The 20084-nt window shown below is 41.4% G+C and overlaps 1 protein-coding gene across 1 annotated transcript in view; it reads left to right on the top strand.

The window, feature by feature from the left end:
* The window catches only part of hif1al (hypoxia inducible factor 1 subunit alpha, like), a 36832-nt gene extending 21258 nt beyond the window's left edge, over positions 1-15574 (top strand). Inside the window, exons 6-17 of the mRNA XM_071540031.1 lie at positions 1311-1426; positions 2751-2929; positions 3542-3648; positions 4420-4567; positions 6312-6604; positions 7133-7135; positions 7574-7764; positions 8653-8751; positions 9148-9368; positions 9565-9676; positions 10437-10560; positions 12057-15574. Coding sequence (XP_071396132.1) covers positions 1311-1426; positions 2751-2929; positions 3542-3648; positions 4420-4567; positions 6312-6604; positions 7133-7135; positions 7574-7764; positions 8653-8751; positions 9148-9368; positions 9565-9676; positions 10437-10560; positions 12057-12121 — 1658 coding nt within the window. The 3' untranslated portion in view covers positions 12122-15574. The remainder of the gene's footprint in view (positions 1-1310; positions 1427-2750; positions 2930-3541; positions 3649-4419; positions 4568-6311; positions 6605-7132; positions 7136-7573; positions 7765-8652; positions 8752-9147; positions 9369-9564; positions 9677-10436; positions 10561-12056) is intronic.
* The last annotated feature ends 4510 nt before the right edge of the window (positions 15575-20084 follow it).

The raw sequence follows: 20084 nt of genomic DNA on the forward strand, positions 1-20084 counted from the left end.
GGACTTTTACCTGCATCTCACCTTAAAATAAACTAATAAAAAAAATGAAGATGCAGAAGATAGCGCATTCAAGCTTTCCTCTCATAAAGGAACAGAAAATCAAAAGTTTGGGCCTATATGTGTTAATGTTAAATTAATACACCCACTTTTTGTCATATACATTATTTGATCAACTTACTATGGTGTTACAAGACGATGAGATGCCGTTTCACCTCTGTGCTTTCAGTATTTAATGCTCTACGGTGCGTATGCTAAGCTAGCTAGTGTGCTAAACCGTTAGCACGCGCTGTAGCACATAGTGTCAAATAAATGAGTTCTGTTATATATGGCAACAACAAAAAAAAGTCACTCTCTGGTCATTAGTATAAAATGTAGAGGATTCAGTGTCGAAGTGTTAGCATTTTGTCAAACAACGAGTTTCCTACTGTCCTTCAAAAGCTACTGCAGTTTGTTGTATTTTTGTTCTTTCAATCATTGTGTAAGAATATGTGTCACTTTTTGTCAAATGATAGATAGCTCAGTTTGGAAACGAAACTCAATCAGAGAGCTTATTTTGATTAAAAAGCTGCTGAAGTCCTTTAAGCTAGCTGTAGCGGTGTTAGCGGTGTTAGCGGTGTTAAGGCTCATTTATGCTTCCTTTACGTACAAAAATAAATACGTCCGTTTCAAACGATGTAACCGTCACTGCCCACATACTTCCATGCGTCCTTTACGTTGGCATGGATGTTAAGCAATACATCCACTAGAGGGCAGTAGAGAGTCAAAAGTTTGCTGCCATCCAACTCACATACAATCTCCGTCCAATCTCCTCCCAGCTATTCTGTATCAATTGTTTGTCCCTGTGCCCGGGCGAGGTAACATCATAGATATGTTTATGATTTCTCACCAACTCGCACAACCTCTCCTCAGAGAGTTGAGTGTCTCGCTGGACTCGCCGGTCTCGCTTGAAGTATTGGCTACACTGCCCCCACGATTTCCGGTGGTTCTGCTCCGTTTGGTCCGTATCCGTAAGCTTTCAGAAAACGTGCACAAATACGGACGAAATGAACGCAGAGTACGGACAGAAGGCTCCGTCCGTATCCGTATACGTGTTTAACGTTGAGCATAATTGAGCCTTTAGCGGTGTTAGCTGTGTTAGTTAGAGCTCCACTACCAGCGTTGTGTTGCCATCAGCGTTGCGACCATCTCCCTGCTCCACAGAGCGTGTCAACTTTTGAATGAATACACCAGAAAACAATCAATTCAACTCTATTTCAATTAGGGAGAACATGTGCGTCGGCCATCTGACGGCTTTGCCTTCCTGTGTCCAGGTGTGAGCAGGAAGCTGCTGGCAGAACAGCAGAGCGAGAGGAACTTCTTCCTGCGAATGAAGAGCACACTGACCAGCAGGGGGCGCACTGTCAACATCAAGTCTGCCAGCTGGAAGGTTAGCACACACACACACACACACACACACACACACACATACACACACACATACACACACACACAAACACGTCTCAGTGGTTGCATCATGCTAGGATGGTTCAGCATCAAGCCAAGAGAGGTTAGCCTAAGGAAAACACACACACAGCACACGTACACACACATACATGCACACACACACAAACACACACACACACACACACACACACACACACACACACGGGACAGAGGTCCAGCTGTCAGTGACATGTGAGTCATCATCACTGGCAGGCAGCCGTGTTCACTCCTCAGAGTTTACATGGTTCAGTTACAGCTGTTTACTAAGCTGATGCACACGGAACACACGTGCACACAGACACACACACACACACACACACAGACACACACACACACACACACACACACACACACACACACACACATACATTCACTACAGTGCAATGGATATATCTTTGTTTCCCATTCCGATGTTGAAAAAATGTCTAAAATAACGTCAGTCAAAGAAGTTTTTCTTTGATGCTAACATGAAAAAAAAATTTAAGTTTAAAGTCACAATGAAATAGGAAAATACTATTTCATCTTCTTGGCCATGCCGTACTGCACACCTGGAAAAGGAGTTTTAGGTGAAGCAACCAAAACACTTCTTCGTCCTGTGTTGCAGCTGCACTGAGCTGCATGCTGGGAAAAAAATAGCGGGGGGTGGGGGGAATAATTCCAACGGTTACCAAAATTTTGTTGAATGAAATGTTTGTCTCCGCCCCCAAGTCCAGGATGAGTCATCAACAGAAATGTGCTGTTAACCAGAAAGAGACGCTCTGTTAATTTTCATATAAAATTTCTTGAGAAATCAACATTCTTTTGTAATTTTATTGGCCTGTATTGGTGAATAGGTGAACAACACTAAGTCCAACAACATTGGCAAAAAGGTTAAAAAAGGTTAAAAAAAAAAGTTATTTTACATTTCATGGGGTGTTTAAAGTCTTTAAAAGAAGAAAATACAGCTGTCTTTTGAGTGTGGTCCACATGATATATTTAGCTCCATGTTTTTCCTCAACACACATAGAACAGGTGAGGAGGGTTACAAGGTCACCTGGCACGACCTTGTAAACTCTTGATTTAATAATCTCTCTCTGTGTCTCTCTCCCCCTTTCTCTCTCCTTCTCTCTCCCTCTCTCTCTCCCTCTCTCTCTCTCTCTCCCTCTCTCTCTCTCTCTCCCTCTCTCTCTCTCTCTCCCTCTCTCCCCCTCTCTCTCTCTCTCCCTCTCTCTCTCTCTCTTTCTTTCTCTCTCCCCCCCCCCTCTCTCCCCTCTCTCTCCCCCCCCCAGGTCCTCCACTGTACAGGTTACATGCGTCCCCCCGGCTCGTCGTCTCCCCCTGCAGGTGGAGTGATGACTCTGCTGTGCGAGCCCGTCCCTCACCCCTCCAGTGTGGAGTTCCCCCTGGACACCAGCACCTTCCTCACCCGCCACAGCATGGACCTGCGCTTCACACACTGCGAGGGCAGGTAAGGGAGCATGTAACACACACACACACACACACACACACACACAGGGCAGAGGTCCAGCTGAATGTGAGATCATGCCTACAGTTTGTTTTCTTTGGTCTGAAAAGGTCAATTTGTTGTAGTTTTGTATTTGGATCATCCAATTTCAAAGGGAACCAGGGCTTGTAAACAAAAGTCACATGACTCACAAGTAGCTTGTTCATTGGACAGAGATTTGGTGACCTGTCATCCTGCCAGTTAGAGATTTTGGCAGCGGGGAATAAAAACAAATCTGATTCCAGTTTCTGTAACTTCAGATCAGCATGATGGTCTCTTCTTCTGTGGTGTTCATACCAGTTGAGAACACATGAAGAAATATCTGAATATGAGCATCAGTCCAGACTTCATTTTGCTCTGCTAGGCTTTCCAAGCATGAGGAACTGCTGGCTATCAGATGTCTCCTTCTACCCATAATCCCTTGTGTTTTGGGGTCGTTACATTCTGATCGTAATGAAACCGCGCCACAGTTCAGTTCAACAGAGTATCACAGAAACAGAATAGAAATCCCTGATCCTGTTCATTTATCTTTTTTTTTATGTCTCTGTTTCTCTCCTTCCATCTTTCTGTTTCCAGGGTGACGGAGTTGGTGGGATACGAGCCTGACGATCTGATTGGCCGCTCGGCCTACGAGTTTCATCATGCCCTGGACTCTGATCACGTCAACAAGAGCCTGCACACACGTGAGTTTCAGAGCTCTGTGTGTGTGTGTGTGTGTGTGTGTGCGTGTGTGTGCTAATATATACTGTACCAGGGGGTTTCAAAAAGTAGGTCTTACATTTTTAATAATAACACTGAAAAAGAAAGCTCATAATTTTAATCATTTTAACAAAATAATTCAACATTCAGTCATCTGTAAATAATAGGTGTACCTATAGGAACAGGAGAAATATTTAATAATACAGTGACTATTAATGTAAATAAAAATGTATGTAGCATCACTGTCTGATGAAAATATCTCTAAAATGTCAACTTTTCAGGAACTAAGAAAATGTGTTTTTGGGGTTATGCAGTGAGATTTAAAAAAAAAAATTAAAATTAAAAATTCTCAAGGATCATATCATTTTCATTTAGTCACAACATGAAAATCGCCCAAACTGGCAGCAGTAAGTTTATTTGTTGGCAGTGGATAAATATGCTTAAAGCTTCTCCTCTGCCAAAGAAACGGATAAAGATAGAGACATGTCAGCACACACACACACACACACACACACACACACACACACACACACACACAGCTGAAATCTGTTCTGCTGTAAACCAAACCCTGAGTACTTTATCCATCTCTCTTCCTTCATCTGTCTACCTTTACCTATTCGCCTATCTTTACCTTCTATCTTCACCTCTCTCCTCTTCACCTGGCTGTCTGTTGCTGTCTGTCCTCACCTGTCTGTCTCTCTCTGCCCTGTCTGTCTGTCTGTCTGTCTGTCTGTCTGTCTGTCCATGCCGTGCAGTGCTGTCTAAAGGTCAGGTGTGCACCAGCCACTACCGCTTCCTGGCGAAGAGCGGCGGCTTCGTGTGGGCGGAGACCCAGGCCACCGTCCTGTACAACAGCAAGACGTCGCAGCCCGAGGCCGTCGTCTGCCTCAACTTCATCCTCAGGTGCTTTGGGAAGCAGCCGGGTCCTGTCATGTGACTCAGTGTGAACGTGCTGTGGTCCTTTGAATGAATATAGTCGTTATGCAAAAGCTCAGAGTAGTTGTGATGACTAGGGCTGCGACTAACGATTATTTTCATTGTCGATTATTTTCTCGATTAATCGATTAGTTGTTTGGTCTATAAAATGTCAGAAAATGGTGAAAAATGTGGATCAGTGTTTCCCAAAGCCCAAGATGACGTCCTCAAATGTCTTGTTTTGTCCACAACCCAAAGATATTCAGTTTACTGTCATAGAGGAGGAAAGAAACCAGAAAATATTCACATTTAAGAAGCTGGAATCAGAGAATTTTGACTTATTTTTCTTAAAAAATTACTCAAACCGATCGATTATCAAAATAGTTGGCGATTAATTTAATAGTTGACAACTAATCGATTAATCGATTAATTGTTGCAGCTCCAGTGATGACTTTGACTTTATTAGTTCATGCTTGCAGTAAAATATACTGAAATGGAGCCAAATTTTACATAGACGAGATCTTTTGTCAAGACTTTAGAAACATTTTTCAAGTCATCAAAGTACAAATCAGAGTCAAGTCCCAAGTCAACAGAACCCAAGTCAAGTCAAGTCAATAATAACTTTATTTATATAGCACTTTTCAAAACAAAGTTACAAAGTGATTTCCATAAAATAAAATAAAAGATAGGAAGAGTGACAGTTACAATAAAAACCCGACAAGGGAAAACAAGCAACAAGTAATAAATAAAAGAGGCAAATAAGATTAAGCAATAAAACCGTGAAACAATAAACCATAAAACAGAGATAAAACATAGGTAAAAGAGGTGCGGATAAGAAATAAATTCAATAAAACTATAAGAAGGCCTTTGTTTAAAAGTGAGTCTCAAGAAGTGATTTAAAAGGCGACACCGATTTTGCTTGCCTGAGATGCTCATGCAGGGACCGAAAAGGCCCGGTCGCCTTTGGTAATAAGTCAAGTCTCAAGTCTTCTCTTCATGCATCAAGTCAAGTCTCAAGTAATTAAAACTGCGTCATGTCTTTCATATCTATCTTTCATATTGCCGCTGCTGTCAGGTGAAAATATACCTTGAATTTCCAAAATGCCAAGTTTCCGGAACTATGAATAACAGGTTGGTTTTTAGATTGAACACCACACATTTCTGAGTTCATCCAGTTTGAAAGGGTTTCATCAGACCAAGCAAATGAAGAATGTGTCTAGACTTTTCTCAGCTCATAGAGGAGCGTGTAATCCTTCAGTTGGAGTTAAAACTGGAGTTACGAGGTTTTCACATGACAACAGAGAAATGTTCTGTTTGTTGTGTTTTTATATAAATCCTGTTCTTTGCTGCTGCAGGTAACCAGTTTCCCCTCAGGAATCATTTAGTTCATCTCACCTTATCTAGAAAGAAACACATTTTTTAATATAGTTAAAAAACTCTATTTTCACGTTAGTCACTGTTTGCTCTGTGTAAGTTGACAGTAAAATAATGAATCTTCTTCTCCCTCTTCCCTTTTCATCTTCTCCTTCTTCTCCTCTTTCTTCTTCTTCTCCTTCTCCCTCTTTATCTTCTTCTTCCTCTCCTTCTTCTCCTTCTCCTCTTCCTTCTTCTTCTCCTTCTCCCTCTTTATCTTCTTCTTCTTCTCCTTCTTCTCCTTCTTCTCCTCTTCCTTCTTCTTCTCCTTCTCCCTCTTTATCTTCTTCTTCTTCCTCTTCTTCTTCTTCTTCTGCAGTGCGGTGGAGCAGCCGGACGTTGTGTTTTCCATGGAGCAGACTTGCTGTGGCCGGCTGCCTAAAGCCGAGCCGCAGTCCCCGGCGACGGCAGCAGAGGATTGTGGGACTTCTGACTCCTGTGACCCCTGTGACCCCTGTGACCCCGACCAGACCCTCTGTGGCTCCGGTCAGACGGAGGACGGCGGTTCGACACCCGGCGGCACCGCAGAGCTCTTCCTCAAACTGAAGGAGCAGCCAGAGGAGCTTCTGCAGCTGGCGCCCGAGTCTGGAGACGCCATCGTCCCGCTGACAGGTGAGACGGGTATGAACACCGGGGTTTAGGGTCAATTCATGACTGAACTCATCAATTTCAATTCAACTGAGGAATTGGAATTGGAATTTGAAAAAAACCTACAGGCAACAGAATTGGAATTGAATTAGAATTTCAGGAAGTTTAATTTATTTCAATGAAATTATGTGAAATTCCATGTTTTTTTTTTACCATAATATACTGTATAACATGTAGTGTTATGTATTATCAATTCTGAATATCAGAAAGGGACCTTTCAGGTGGTATTTGATGCAGTACATGTAATCATAATCCATACATTATGATTGAATGTTTTTGATTTGTTGAACTGTCTTTTATTTGATTCATAATGTTTGATTTATAATGTTTAGTAAGTCAAGACAAACTCTCTCAGAAGTGGAATTTCATGGAATTTAACGGAATTCAGTTAAAACTTTAAACTTTATTATAAACTTTATTTATATAGCACTTTTCTAAAACAGTTTACAAAGTGAACAACACGATTAAAAACGAGAAATCATTTCTTAAAAGCAAGTGTTTGAAAGAGTGTCTTGAGAAGTGATTTAAAAGCAGACACTGAATTTACTGGGACAGAAAGGAAGATGGCACTGTGAGGTTAAAGTGCAGACTGTAAGCTTTAACTTGAGGGTGTTTAATTTTAATTTATTTAACCTTTAGACAGGTTAGACTAATTGAGGTCAAGGATTTCTTCTGTAAAAGAGACATGCTTATTAAAGGGAAGGAAGATGACATTATGACCGTGAGACTAAAGTGTGAACTTTAACTTGAGGGTATGTTATTCTAGTTTATTTTATTTAAGCAACTTTGTCTGATTGAGATGAAGAATTTCTTTTACAGAAGACATGCAGTCAGTATTTTCGACAGAACAATAATAGACACATTTGATACCAGATGAAACCTGGATCATGTTGACTGAATGCTTTGTGTTTTTCGTCTCTCTGTCTCTGTCAGACTTTGTGGAGCTGTCGTTTGCCAGTCCTCCCAGTCCCGACTCGCTCCCTGACTGTCCTCAGGACCTGTGCACTCCAGAGCTCCGCCAGCTGCTCTCCCCCATCTTCGACACCGTCACTCCACCTTCATCATCATCATCATCATCATCATCACCAGCAGCAGCAGCCTCACCTGATCCTGAGTCAGCCCCGGTAAGGATGACCTAAACCTGGTTATTTACTCCCCACCTATTTACTACCCCAAGGTAGTACTGTAATCTGTAAACTGTGACTGACAGTAGTTGTTAGGGTGTTACTAGGTGGTTGCTAGGTGGTTACTAGTGGTTACTAGAGTGTAACTAGGTGGTTGCTAGGTTATTACTACTGGTTGCTAGGGTTTTTCTAGGTGGCTAGGTGATTGACAATGGTTGCTAGGGTGTTACTAGATGGTTGCTAGGCAATTCATAGTGGTTGCTATTGTGTAACTAGGTGGCTGCTAGGTGACTACTACTGGTTGCTAGTGTGTTTCTAGGTGGCTACATGTAGGTGATTGACAATGGCTGCTATCATGTTACTAGATGGTTGCTAGTTTATTGACAGTGGTTGCTAGGGTGTTACTATGTGGTTGGTAGGTCATTAAAGGTGGTTGCTAAGGTGTTACTAGGTGGTTACTAGGTGATTACCAAGTGGTTGCTAGGGTGGTACCAGGTGGTTGCTAGGTCATTAAAGTTGTTTGCTAGGGTGTTACTAGGTGGTTACTAATGGTTGCTAGGGTGGTACCAGGTGGTTGCTAGTTTATTAAAGGTGGTTGCTAGGGTGTTACTAGGTGGTTAGTAGGTGATTACTAGTGGTTGCTAGGGTGGTACCAGGTGGTTGCTAGGTAAATGCTCGTAATGGTAGCAGTAGTAGAAGCAGTAGTGGTAGTTTAGTAGTAGTTTAGTAGCATCAATAGTAGTGCTGTAATTAAGAAGTAATAATGTGTTCTCAGTCAGATTGCCTGGTTAAATACAGGCTAATAGAAAAATCTCTCAACCAATAATGAATTAGTTCATTTCTCTCTCTCTCTCCCTCTGTCCCTCTGTGTCTCTCGCCCTCCATCAGAGCCCCAGTGAGGAGGAGGCGATGGACACCGACAAGGTCGAGAAGTTATTTGCCGTTTGTCCAGAAGACAGTCAGAAGAAAGAGGGAGAAGCACAGGGGGTAGGAGCAGACCACACACACACACACACACACACACACACACACACACACAGGCATTATTATGCTAGTTCTTTCTTTTTCTCTCTCTCTGACTGAATCCATCTGTACAATCACAGTTAAATTGTACAGATTTTGCAGAGTTCATACATCTCACCTGCTTCCTGTCTCTTTAACCTGTTTTTCTCTCCTCCTCTCCCTGTCTGTCTGTCTGTCTGTCTCTCCTCCTCTACCTGTCTGTCTGTCTGTCTGTCTGTCTGTCTGTCTCTCCTCCTCTACCTGTCTGTCTGTCTCCCTGTCTGTCTGTCTGTCTCTCCTCCTCTACCTGTCTGTCTGTCTGTCTGTCTGTCTGTCTGTCTGTCTGTCTGTCTGTCTGTCTGTCTGTCTGTCTCTTCTCAGGATGTGGAGGCGATGGACCTGGACATGCTGGCTCCTTACATCTCTATGGACGATGACTTCCAGCTGACTTTCCTCGGCAGCCTGCCAGAGGGCGCTGACATGCCCTCCTCCTCCTCCTCCTCCTCCTCCTCCTCCTCCTCCCCCTCCTCCTCTTCCTCCTCTTCCTCACCTGAACCCCCCTGTACAACAGCTACCATCACCATCACACTCAGAAGGAAACGGTACACCACGCTGGCACCCTTTATACATTTACATTTTTACATTTACACTCTTATCCAGAGCAACTTCGAATTGGTGGTGATGATGATGCTTTGTGGAATTATGCTGACTCTCTCTCTCTCTCTCTCTCTCTCTCTCTCTCTCTCTCTCTCTCTCTTTCTCTCTCTCTCTCTCTCTCTCTCTCCTCCCCTCTGTTAGGTCCCATGATCCGGATGAGGAAACGCTGGCCAAGCTGGTGATTCAGGACAAGAGACAGAGACACGCCCCTTCCTCTATAGAAGAGGAACTACTTCTCAGCCACAGATTACTGGTGAGAGGAGGAAGGGGGTGGGGGTCATGTTGAGTGAATGAATAAGGAGAAAAAAGATGGAGTATTACACTGTGAAAAGATAACAAGCTTCGCAAGCATTTTCATCCTTTATTCAGACTTATCACTTACAGTATATTGTAGGATAAGAAAGAAGAAATGAAGAAAGAAGAAATAAAGAAATCTCCACTCTCTCCACTTCATCACGATATTAATTGTTTCTCAACATTCACCGGAAACAAGTGAAGGTGTCTTGGATAAAATAATTTGACAAGATAAAAGAAAAAATAAGCGTTAAAGTGGAGACCTTTGATTTGGTTTGTTTGTAGTCTGGTAAGTTAAACATCAAAATTGGAACAAAATGTAAAAGCTAACATACAACATAAGGCGGGTTCTTCACTTAGCAGGTGCTTTCATCCACAACATCTTATCAAAACTTTTGGAGTTTTGGGAGTTAATCAGTTTAAGGCAAAATTTCCATCACAACGTTTACATGGTTCAAAGTAACAGGATAACCCAGATTCATTTAATAATGGATCTATATGTACTGTAAATACAACATCAACAGTATCTGGTGACCTTTGACCTGCGCAGTTTAAAAAACCCAAAAGAAATGCAACTATGGTGTTCACGCGCCCTAATGAATGGAAAGATTGAGCATGTTAATGTACTCAGTGTAACTAATAACTATGAAGGTTTTTATCTCCTGGTTTAGGTTTCTGTTGCCCGCTCTGACCTGGTTCTGTGACCTCCATGTTTTTAGGGCTGCCTGGAGGAAACGGACCAATCAGATCTGGAGCTGGAGCCCGGCCCCCGGAGGCGGAGTCAGCTGCTGACGGACAGAGACCCTGTTTTAGGAGGGATGCAGGGACTGTGTGACACCGCAGGTAGGCCAGCAACACACACACACACACACACACAGGCCCAGACTCTCAACACACACACACACACACAACAGAGCGGTGGTTGTAGTGTTGAGGTTAGGGAGAAAACCTTATGATCAAGCGGTGGCCATTTTCAATCCCTACACTAGAAAGTCGTTTTGGGCGTGGAGAGAGAAGCCAGTGTCACTCTCCAGTCATAAACACAGCAGTGTGGGCTGCCAACAGTAAAACACAGTCTGGGTGTTGGAAAGCTCCCAGATGTGGCTCAGTCTGCAGCAGCAACAAGGTTGTTCAGTCAACCCACCCGCCTCAACACACACCTGTATAAAGAGCTCTCAGGTGGTGTAACCCTCTGGCGGCCATGTTGTATAGCTGATTATGTTTCTTTGTTTATTGGGTTTTGCAAGAACATACAATTGTGTCATCATGGCATTTATAAAAAGTAAAAAGGTATATATTCCCTCTATAAAAAGACATTATAAAAAAGTGACCGGACTAAATTGGCCCAATTTTTAGTTTATAAAAGTGTACTTAACTTAAGAGTTAACTTTAAGTTGATGTCTATATAGTATAGTATACTTGAGGTTGACTCACACAAATACTGAAAGTGAATTCACTTTTTTTTACACTTTTGCAAAAGTGTAAAAAAAAAAAAGTATTCTAAGTAGCATCTAAAGTACAAGTCTAAATATACTTTTCTCAAGTGTACCTTTTACAACAATATAAAACAAAAGTAATGAAATATACTAACAGTTTACGAAAATAAACTTTTTGTAAGGGTTAGTATCTGGTCAGCTAACCATCACTGTCTTGTTAACACATCTGATTAGCACACTAGCTAATGTATCTAGTAGCAGCTAGCGTTAGCATGTTCACATGAACATCAGTGTGTTTGCTGGCTAGTTAGCTAGCTAACAGTTTGTTCAGGTTAACTGAGCTGACTCTTCTCAAGCTACAACTCAGAGTGTTTTGGAGTAGAGACTAGGGCTAAAGACAAGACAGTTTACTGTGTCACAGTAACCACCTCATCACACTATTCACTTTTACTGAGAACGTTACTGAATGGATCTACAGCCACACCACAACAAGCTGACTCAGCTGCTCTCTGTTTCTAGAGGAGCGTATCTATGTTCCCAGGGTCCTATGTTCCCCAGTTCTACATATGTGCTCTCCTAGGGTCCTATGTTTAATCCTAACCCTAACCCTAACCTTGGGAACATAGGACCCTGGGAACATAGGAATGACTCCATTTCTAGCTGCTTGCTACAGATTTACATTTTAACAGACAATTCTCCTCTGGACCTCCATGATGGAGCCAGACGTGGTTGCTATGGAGATTTGTGTTACTGCAAACTGCAAAGCCTCTATAAATAAATATGAAAGCCAACACACACACACACACACACACACACACACACACACAGAATAAGACAGTGTTGTTCTTGTACTATTTTGACCGATCTAACAATGTTCACCATTTTGTCATTTTTGTCATGTAGCTCTGATGAGGGACATATTTACGTCCCGCCCACCCAACCTGTCGCCTCTCTCACCTCTGACTTGATGGAACTCCTGTCAATCAAGCGTTGGGCTCGACTTCTTCGCTTGACGTGAGGAAGTCAACGCAGGATTCACACAACCACGCACACACACACACACACACACACACATGAACACAGGCTCAGACACGTACGCACATGAAATCAGACTCGCACACGCACATATTGCATAATGCTGTAACACACACACACACACGACCTCGCTGCTCGTGAGGTCAAACTGAACCAAGATAGCTTCTTTAAAGGTGCTGAGTGTTGGATTTTCTCGTCGGTGCGTCACTGTGAAACGAGAGCTGACGATGTGTGGCGATGCGGGCGAGGAGGCGGACTGTCAGCGCCGCAGTCCTCCTCCTCTAACCCGCCGTTACCTTTGTCACTGAAGCGGTTTTCATGTGAGGGATCGGTGTCAGACTACAGTTCAGGTCAGCCTGTTTCAGGTGGTGCTAACATTTTGTACACGAAAAGTGTGGAAAGAGAGAAAATCCTACATGCGTTACCATAGGAGGAAATACTGGTGTTTGGTAAGCAGCACACCTGGGTCCAGTCTTTCTTAGTGTTTGTTTTAATCTTCTTGGAGCACCAGATGGGTGGGGTTTACTGCATCAGAGCAATTTAGAGAGTTTCAGTTGTCAATCACAAAAAACGTCTACATTGACTATCATGTGATTTGATAACTTTCTGGGATGCATTTTATCATCCAATGCAGCAAACCCCGCCCATCTGGTGCTCCAAGTGGAGTAAAACAAGCGCTAAGAATTATTTTCAGCTACTATCTGACCCGGGCCTGATACCCAGAGTGGGTTTGTCTGTCTGTATGCAGCAGTGCACGTCTTCCTCAGCTACGAACTCAAAGAAACAAAAACGCACATCAGTCGACATTGAAAGAGATTTTTTTTTCCAATTTTACCTCAAGATATTCAGTGGCATGAATTTGATGTTTTTGATGTGTGATGGGTGTAAACCCAAGCCTCTCTGATGCAGAATAGTGCAGTAGACACATACTGTACACACACATATACACAAATACATACATAAATACACAGTGAGGATGTTTTTACCTTTGCAGAGAATCTCCAAAGCATCATAAGTTCATAACTCACACACACACACCTGTATCTTCTTTAATTGTGCAGACAAATTTGGAGAGTGATTGCAAAGTGTCCATGTTGTTTTTCATGGTAATGCCTATGTAATGTTTATAATGGATAACTCTGTATGATCTGGCTATTGATTGGTTCTCTTGGTCTTTCCATTGATCCATATTAGGGTTTGACTGGGATTCTGAAGGCCGATACGGATAATATCTTTAAATCTGACCATTTCATGCCAAACAATGAGAAGTATTCAGTGTTTCCCCCAGAGTGTTCTTCTTGTCGGGGTGGAAAAGCCTCTGAAACAGCATTCAGAGCATCATGGGACACTAAAACTCTCCATTGAAACCTCAGACTGATGAAATTATTTTAGGAGCAGGCAGGATGACAGGGGAAACTCTGGGAAACATTTCTGCCTTTAAATGAAGAATTGGTTTACAAGAAATCATTATCAAAGAATTAAATGAACATGAAATGTGCAAAGAAAATTAAATGTCATGTCAGGTTTTCCAGACCTGGAAAGGAACCTCCATCATATGGACGACATGACTGGCCGATATCTGATATCTGACCAACATATCAGTCCATCCATACAGACACTGCAGTGCCTCAGGTTCAGACAGTTACCAGGTTTCATCTGGATCATTTATACAATTAAAACGTTCTCCTGTCTTTGCAACTTTGCCTTCACTTCCATCACATGAATTCAATTTACTAGACAGACCAGAGTCAGACTATAATTGCAAGTAATTCTTAGTGTTTGTTTTAACCTGTAGTACCAGATTATTGGATTATTGGGTTTTGCCCATTGGGATAATACAGTCGACTCCACCACCTGCTGCTCCAGGCAAGTCGAAACAAACACTGTGAATTATTTGCAGATACTTTCACCAGATACTTTCTGCTACAGCGAGGTCGTCCCAGTGAGATTAATAAATATCAAACAAGACAACAAAAGTTTTAAGGAAGGGATCACTGTAGAAAATGTGAAAAAGTTGTGTAAGGTGGAACGATTGAACGTGGTCTCTCAAAGCAAGGCCATGGATCCTCCATCAGACTGTAGAAACACCAGGAACTCCCTTCTATTTTCTTCCTTTTATTGACAGTTTCAGTTTGAGCTAACCAGGATCCTCAGAGGCTCAAACTGTTGTCGGTAAAAGACCGGCTCTGTTATTTTCTACTGTCAGACTCTGTCATCACTCTGTGGACTCCTTCCACCTCACACTGACAAACAAACGAACGAACAACAAAGTATTTCAGTGGCATCTTTTTACGTACGTTCTTTTTTATAAACTTTATGTACTAAACCTTTTTGAAAACATGATAAATTTACTAGAAAAGCTTTTGTACGGTCTCCTGCTGTGAGTGGGACTGATATTACTGTATTATCCAACATGTATTTGTTCCAAACCTGCGTCAAATAACATCTTAATCTTGGCTTTCGTTTGTTTTAATCTTCTTGGAGTCCCAGGTGGGTGGGGTTTTACTGCATCAGGACCGTCCAGGTAGTGTCAGTTTACTAAATTTCCTTTCAGATACTTTCCTTCGATTGTCCAAACTTTCTGGCACTCAGTGTGTTTCCTATGTGGCAAACCCCACCCATCTGGCACCTTAAGTAGACCAAAACAAACCACAAAACATGTTGGCAGATGCTATTTGACACAGATTTGATTTGTTCCTTGTATCATAATGTTATGATGATATAATAACTTGCAGTACTCAAGCAGTAATAATTTTGTCTTCCTAGATTTTGTGTGCGAACTCAGCAGGACAGATAGTAGTTTGTTTATATACTCGTTAGAAAAGAGCGCTGTTGAACACCAGTATTCATGTTTTTGTTGTCATTTATGAGTAATAAGTTTGAAATATATGACTTGTATAGGATTCTGCTCAGCATATAATGGTGCAAAGCACACTTCTGTGTTTCAGTTGCAGCGTTTTTTGAAATATTACGACGCTCTCACACCGTCTCAGATACGGATGTTTGTTTTTGATAGTAGAGGATGATTTTATTTCTCATGTCTTCATTTGGATGATAAACGTTGGCCCTACACACTCAAAGTACCAATGCCATTTTAAAAGTGCAATCTAAGAGCCGATTAGATGTTAAAGAATGTATTTGTATTTGTTGTAACTCAAGAAACAGTGGCATCAGATGAACTGCGGCCCGTCTGTCGTCTGAAACACGTTAGCTCTTCCAGAACTGACTGTGCCTTTTATCATCTACCTTTCTTCCAGTGAAAGACATTTCAGAAAAGGTTTTTTCTCTGTCCTTTAAACCAGGGAGACGATAAGACTCTCGTGCTTTTTCTTTGTACTGTTTTATCTTGTATGTATTCTCCACTTCAATAAAGATGTTTAAGGAAATGCGGATGCTGCTCTGTGATCTGTGAGTTTCATGTCAGAGTCCTCGTATAAAATGACGTGAACTTCTCTGTTTAGAGCAGCACAGCGCCACCTTTAGGTGATTATCGGTGGAACCAGTGAGTGTGGCAAATGGGAAAGCATGGCAAGCTCAAAGATAATTAGAATAAAATAATAATATGGCACTAGTTAACGCTACAGAGCCATCATTTAGCGTTGCATTCATAGCTTTGAGAACAAATAAGGGCATCTCAGCTAACGTTGCATGTGTATGCTAACTATTCTACTCAGGAGTAATATGGATAGCAAAGCATTTTGTAACTCACCATTCAGTGACCAATTGAAATGAATAATTTTCAGATGGCAGGGCTCCCGCTTCGTCCTCTGATTCTGAATCAGACGGCTCAAACATATAGGGCCGGACTATCCCCATTGTCCCTTGTGCCATTGCTGTGTGTGACTGTTGTCATGAGAGATTGCTTGACATAGGCGGAGCCAGGGAGATGTCAATCAAAACGTGATCTGCCACGCCTACACAGTCTTAAGAAATGGTCTAAGGTTTTCTAATAGTTATGAACGTTTATTTTCACTCAGGTTTTTGTGGATGCTTAATGAGACACTCAACTTTGATATCATATATGCATTTTTACTATTACAAGCCAAATTTCCAGAGGCTTTAAAACACACTGTGATTTTGAAGCTTCCGTAACGCGGCTCACATCGGCTCATGATGTCAAAACAGGAAAATCAGATGCACTGTGGGTTCTTAAACAGCCGCATCTGGGCTATAAAGAAAAACCGGATCTGTGGTGTCTTTGCGTTTCCAACCAAAGACTTTCTTCACTTATTTCAACATGCAGCTCTGTAAACTTTTCGCTTGCATGTAAAGATATTTGTTCCATTTGCCTGCAAGTGATTTTCCATCTGAAACACGAAATAGAAATATTTAATGTAAAAGGCCAACAACCACCATGATGAACCCAAAATTATGATGTTTTCAGTTTAGTAATACTTTATGATGTTTTTTAGGCCAAATTTTAGTATTTTAGTCTCAAGTCTAAATGTAGAACAGCAAGTCAAGTCAGAACAAATCAAGAGTCCGGTATCAATTTAATATCTTAAAGAAAACTAAATATCTAGGACTTTTCAATGCAATGTGGTTTTAATAGGATAAAAACTTGGTAAGAGCATCATGAGTTTGATTTCTATAATCAGTTTCAACTTCAAAATTCAATCATTCCATACAAATTCAGAAAACAGAATTTAAATTCAGTCGTCTGCTGGAACAAATCTCATCACTTTCAATCCAAGTCATTTGCACAAACACAAGATCTCAAGTCAAGACTTTAGAAACCTTTTCAAGTCATCAAAGTACAAGTCAGATTCGAGTCCCAAGTCACCAGAACCCAAGTCAAGTCTCAAGTCTCAAGGCTGCTCTTCATGCATCAAGTCAAGTCTCAAGCAATTAAAACAGTGACTCGAGTCCAAGGAGACAAGTTGTACCAGTGTTGTTGTAGTTCCTGCTGCTCACCAACAGGGGGCGACAGAGGTCCAACATTACCTTTATGCCCCTTTAAGTCTGTCAGCAGCCCCAAAAAACAGAGGATCCAGGTGTTTGAAGAGTCAATATTTTCTCTTAAACGACCTACTAACCACATCATACCACAACGTACCATGATTTGTTTACATTGTTTGGATATTCTCATCTCATATCTCACCTAATCTCCTCTGGTATCTTGTCTAAAAGCCTGTATGAAGCCTGTATGAAGATGTGAAAACAAGCTTCATGTCAGAACAGCAGCTGCAGCCTTGTGAAACTCTGTCACTCTTCAGCTCAGCGTTCCGGAAAGTTCACAGGCGGATCAGTGTGTTTCTGCACTGTGTTCAGAGGTGAAACCCTGCTGCTGATGCGAGTTCAGCAGGATGCTTCTGGGTTATCTAACGCTGGTTGATAAATGACTTTGTGCAGCGTCTGTTCAGTTCTGTTTATTGATTTGTTTGACTAAACAAAGATAAGAAATGTGCAGATTTTGCAGCTGAGATAAAAAAAACAAAAACAAAACAAAAACAAAACCTGAGCAACCCAGAGCGACCTCTAACCTCAGAAGACAGAGACAACGAAAACAAGATGAGACCAAAAGTCATGACATTTATAAAGTCTGTTTTACTCAGAAATCAAGAAAAGTAAGAGAGAAAAAAAGAAAGAAAGAAAGAGATTATAGTCATAACCATTAAAAAAAAGAGAAGAAATGTACAGATTTTGCAGCTGAGATAAAAAAACCAAAACCAAAACCTGAGCGACCCGGAGCGACCTCTGACCTCAGAAGACAGAGACAATGAAAACAAGATGAGACCAAAAGTCATGACATTTATAAAGTCTGTTTTACTCAGAAATCAAGAAAAGTAAGAGATAAAGAAAGAAAGAAAGAAAGAAAGAAAGAAAGAAAGAAAGAAAGAAAGAAAGAGATTATAGTTATAAAAATAGAAATATAGTTATATTAAAATAGAAATGGAGCACACAAAAAAAAACAGAACTGAACAGCCAACAACATCCAGACACAACGAATATTGACAGTGTGTGTGTGTGTGTGTGTGTGTGTATGCATGTGTGTGTGTGTGCGTGTGTGTGTGTGTGTGTGTGTGTGTGTGTGTGTGTGTGTGTGTGTCACTTTGGACTCTGGGAAGAATTTGTGATGGGCATTTGTCATTATTTTTGACATTTTACAGACTGAATTATTAATCGATAATGAAAATAATCATTAATTCCAGCCCTAGCGCACTCACACACACACACAGACACTCACACACACACACAGACACTCACACACACACACACACACACACACACACACACACAGTCAGTCCTGTCTGATCCTCCTCCTGTGGTTTGGTGGGGAAACGCTGACTGTTTGTATGAATGATTCTCATCCATTCAGCAGCTCGGCTTCTGCTTTTTTCTCTTCCTGGACCGGACCAGCTTCTGCTTCTGACCCCCGAACCGCAGGATCAGGCCTCAGGAGGGGGGGAGGGGGGGGGGGTGACAGGAGGCCACGCCCCCCTCAGTGTCAGGGTGAGGATGAATAATGGTCCCACGCAATTATTTCGGCCTCAGATGCATAAACTGTGGTATTTACTCGCTGTGGGATTTTAGAGACACAGTTGAGTTTTTCACGTTTTTTCCACTCCTCCTTTAAAAAAACATGGATCTACAACAGGCCAAGTTTCCTATTTTAATTAATGTTTGAAAGCCGTGTATCTTCTGTTCGGTCCGTGTTCAATTTAAAAACCCAAATTCACATAATGAATCTGGGGGAAAATAAATAGAAAATAGTGTTTGAAAGTTTTATAAAAATGAATTTTAATTGTTTGATTTCCATTCACCAACTGTTGTTCCTCCCTATGTGTTTCATGGCAATGGCAATTTATTTTTTAAAGCGCATTTCATTACAAGTAAACTCAACGTGCTTTACATTGAAAGACAAAAAATACAGGCATAAAACATGAGAACAAAGGTAACATGAGCAACATAAATATAAGAATATAAGCATGAGTAAAATGCTGAAACAGAAACAATGAAGCATACACCCAACTTATATTAAACATACCACACAGCAATAAAAACCCAATAAAATCAAACAGAAACCCCTGCCCCGTCACTCATGGATTAACAAACTTCACCTGTGTCTCAGCTGGCGTGAGGGTGAGTCGATAATGGCTGAATAAAAATTTTTGGGTGAACTCTTCCTTTAAATTTGTCTTTCTGAAACCTGCAGACAGACTGAGTTGAAACTCGGAGGTGGATCCAGCCTCAGTGACCCTCCTGCCAAGTTCAAATGCTTTCACTTGCTTTTTGAGACTTTTATTTATCCACAGAGAGTCAACTGAGCGTGTGCGTCTTATTTTATTTTATCTTATTCCAGCTTTAGGGCTGAATATATATTGTAATTGCGATTTAAACTGCGATTCATATCATCACTAGTTTTTCTTGTCGTGAAGCTTTTAGAACTTTAAAATTGTTTAAAGAAAAGTGATTTTGTTAAAAAAAAAAATAGTTGTCAGTGTGCAGGATTTACTGAGTTTGAGTCTGATGAAAGGTTTTCACCAATATTGTACTTGATTCATGGACCAAAGATGACCTGCAGCTCTAAAACACCTTGTTCAGAAATACAGTTTAGACACCGCTCTCTCTTAAGCGATTAAATGCAGCCTCTGCAATTTGGAGATTGCAGATTGCGATTTTGATTTCTTTTCGACTTCCTCACATTCAATTGAACCTCAGTCTTCTATACTGTCGGCCTCTGAGGTGAACTGCCTTGCTCAAGGACACCCTGACAGTTGTTGTCGAGGAGTGTGAGACAGTGTTTCTCCTTCTCTTCCCCCTCACTATCCACAAATGTAACACAATCATTAACTTTATCACCCGGTGTTTTCGTTCTGGCATGTGGTCCGGACTGACACAGAATCCAAAACAATAAAAACACATAAAGTCATCACAGCATGTACCAAACAGACG

This window comes from Centroberyx affinis, unplaced genomic scaffold (assembly GCF_046629955.1).
Source record: "Centroberyx affinis isolate AG114_WGS23_722 - 3 ecotype Tasmania unplaced genomic scaffold, CSIRO-AGI_Caff_v1 ptg003552l_1, whole genome shotgun sequence".
NCBI classification, from domain to species: domain Eukaryota; kingdom Metazoa; phylum Chordata; class Actinopteri; order Beryciformes; family Berycidae; genus Centroberyx; species Centroberyx affinis.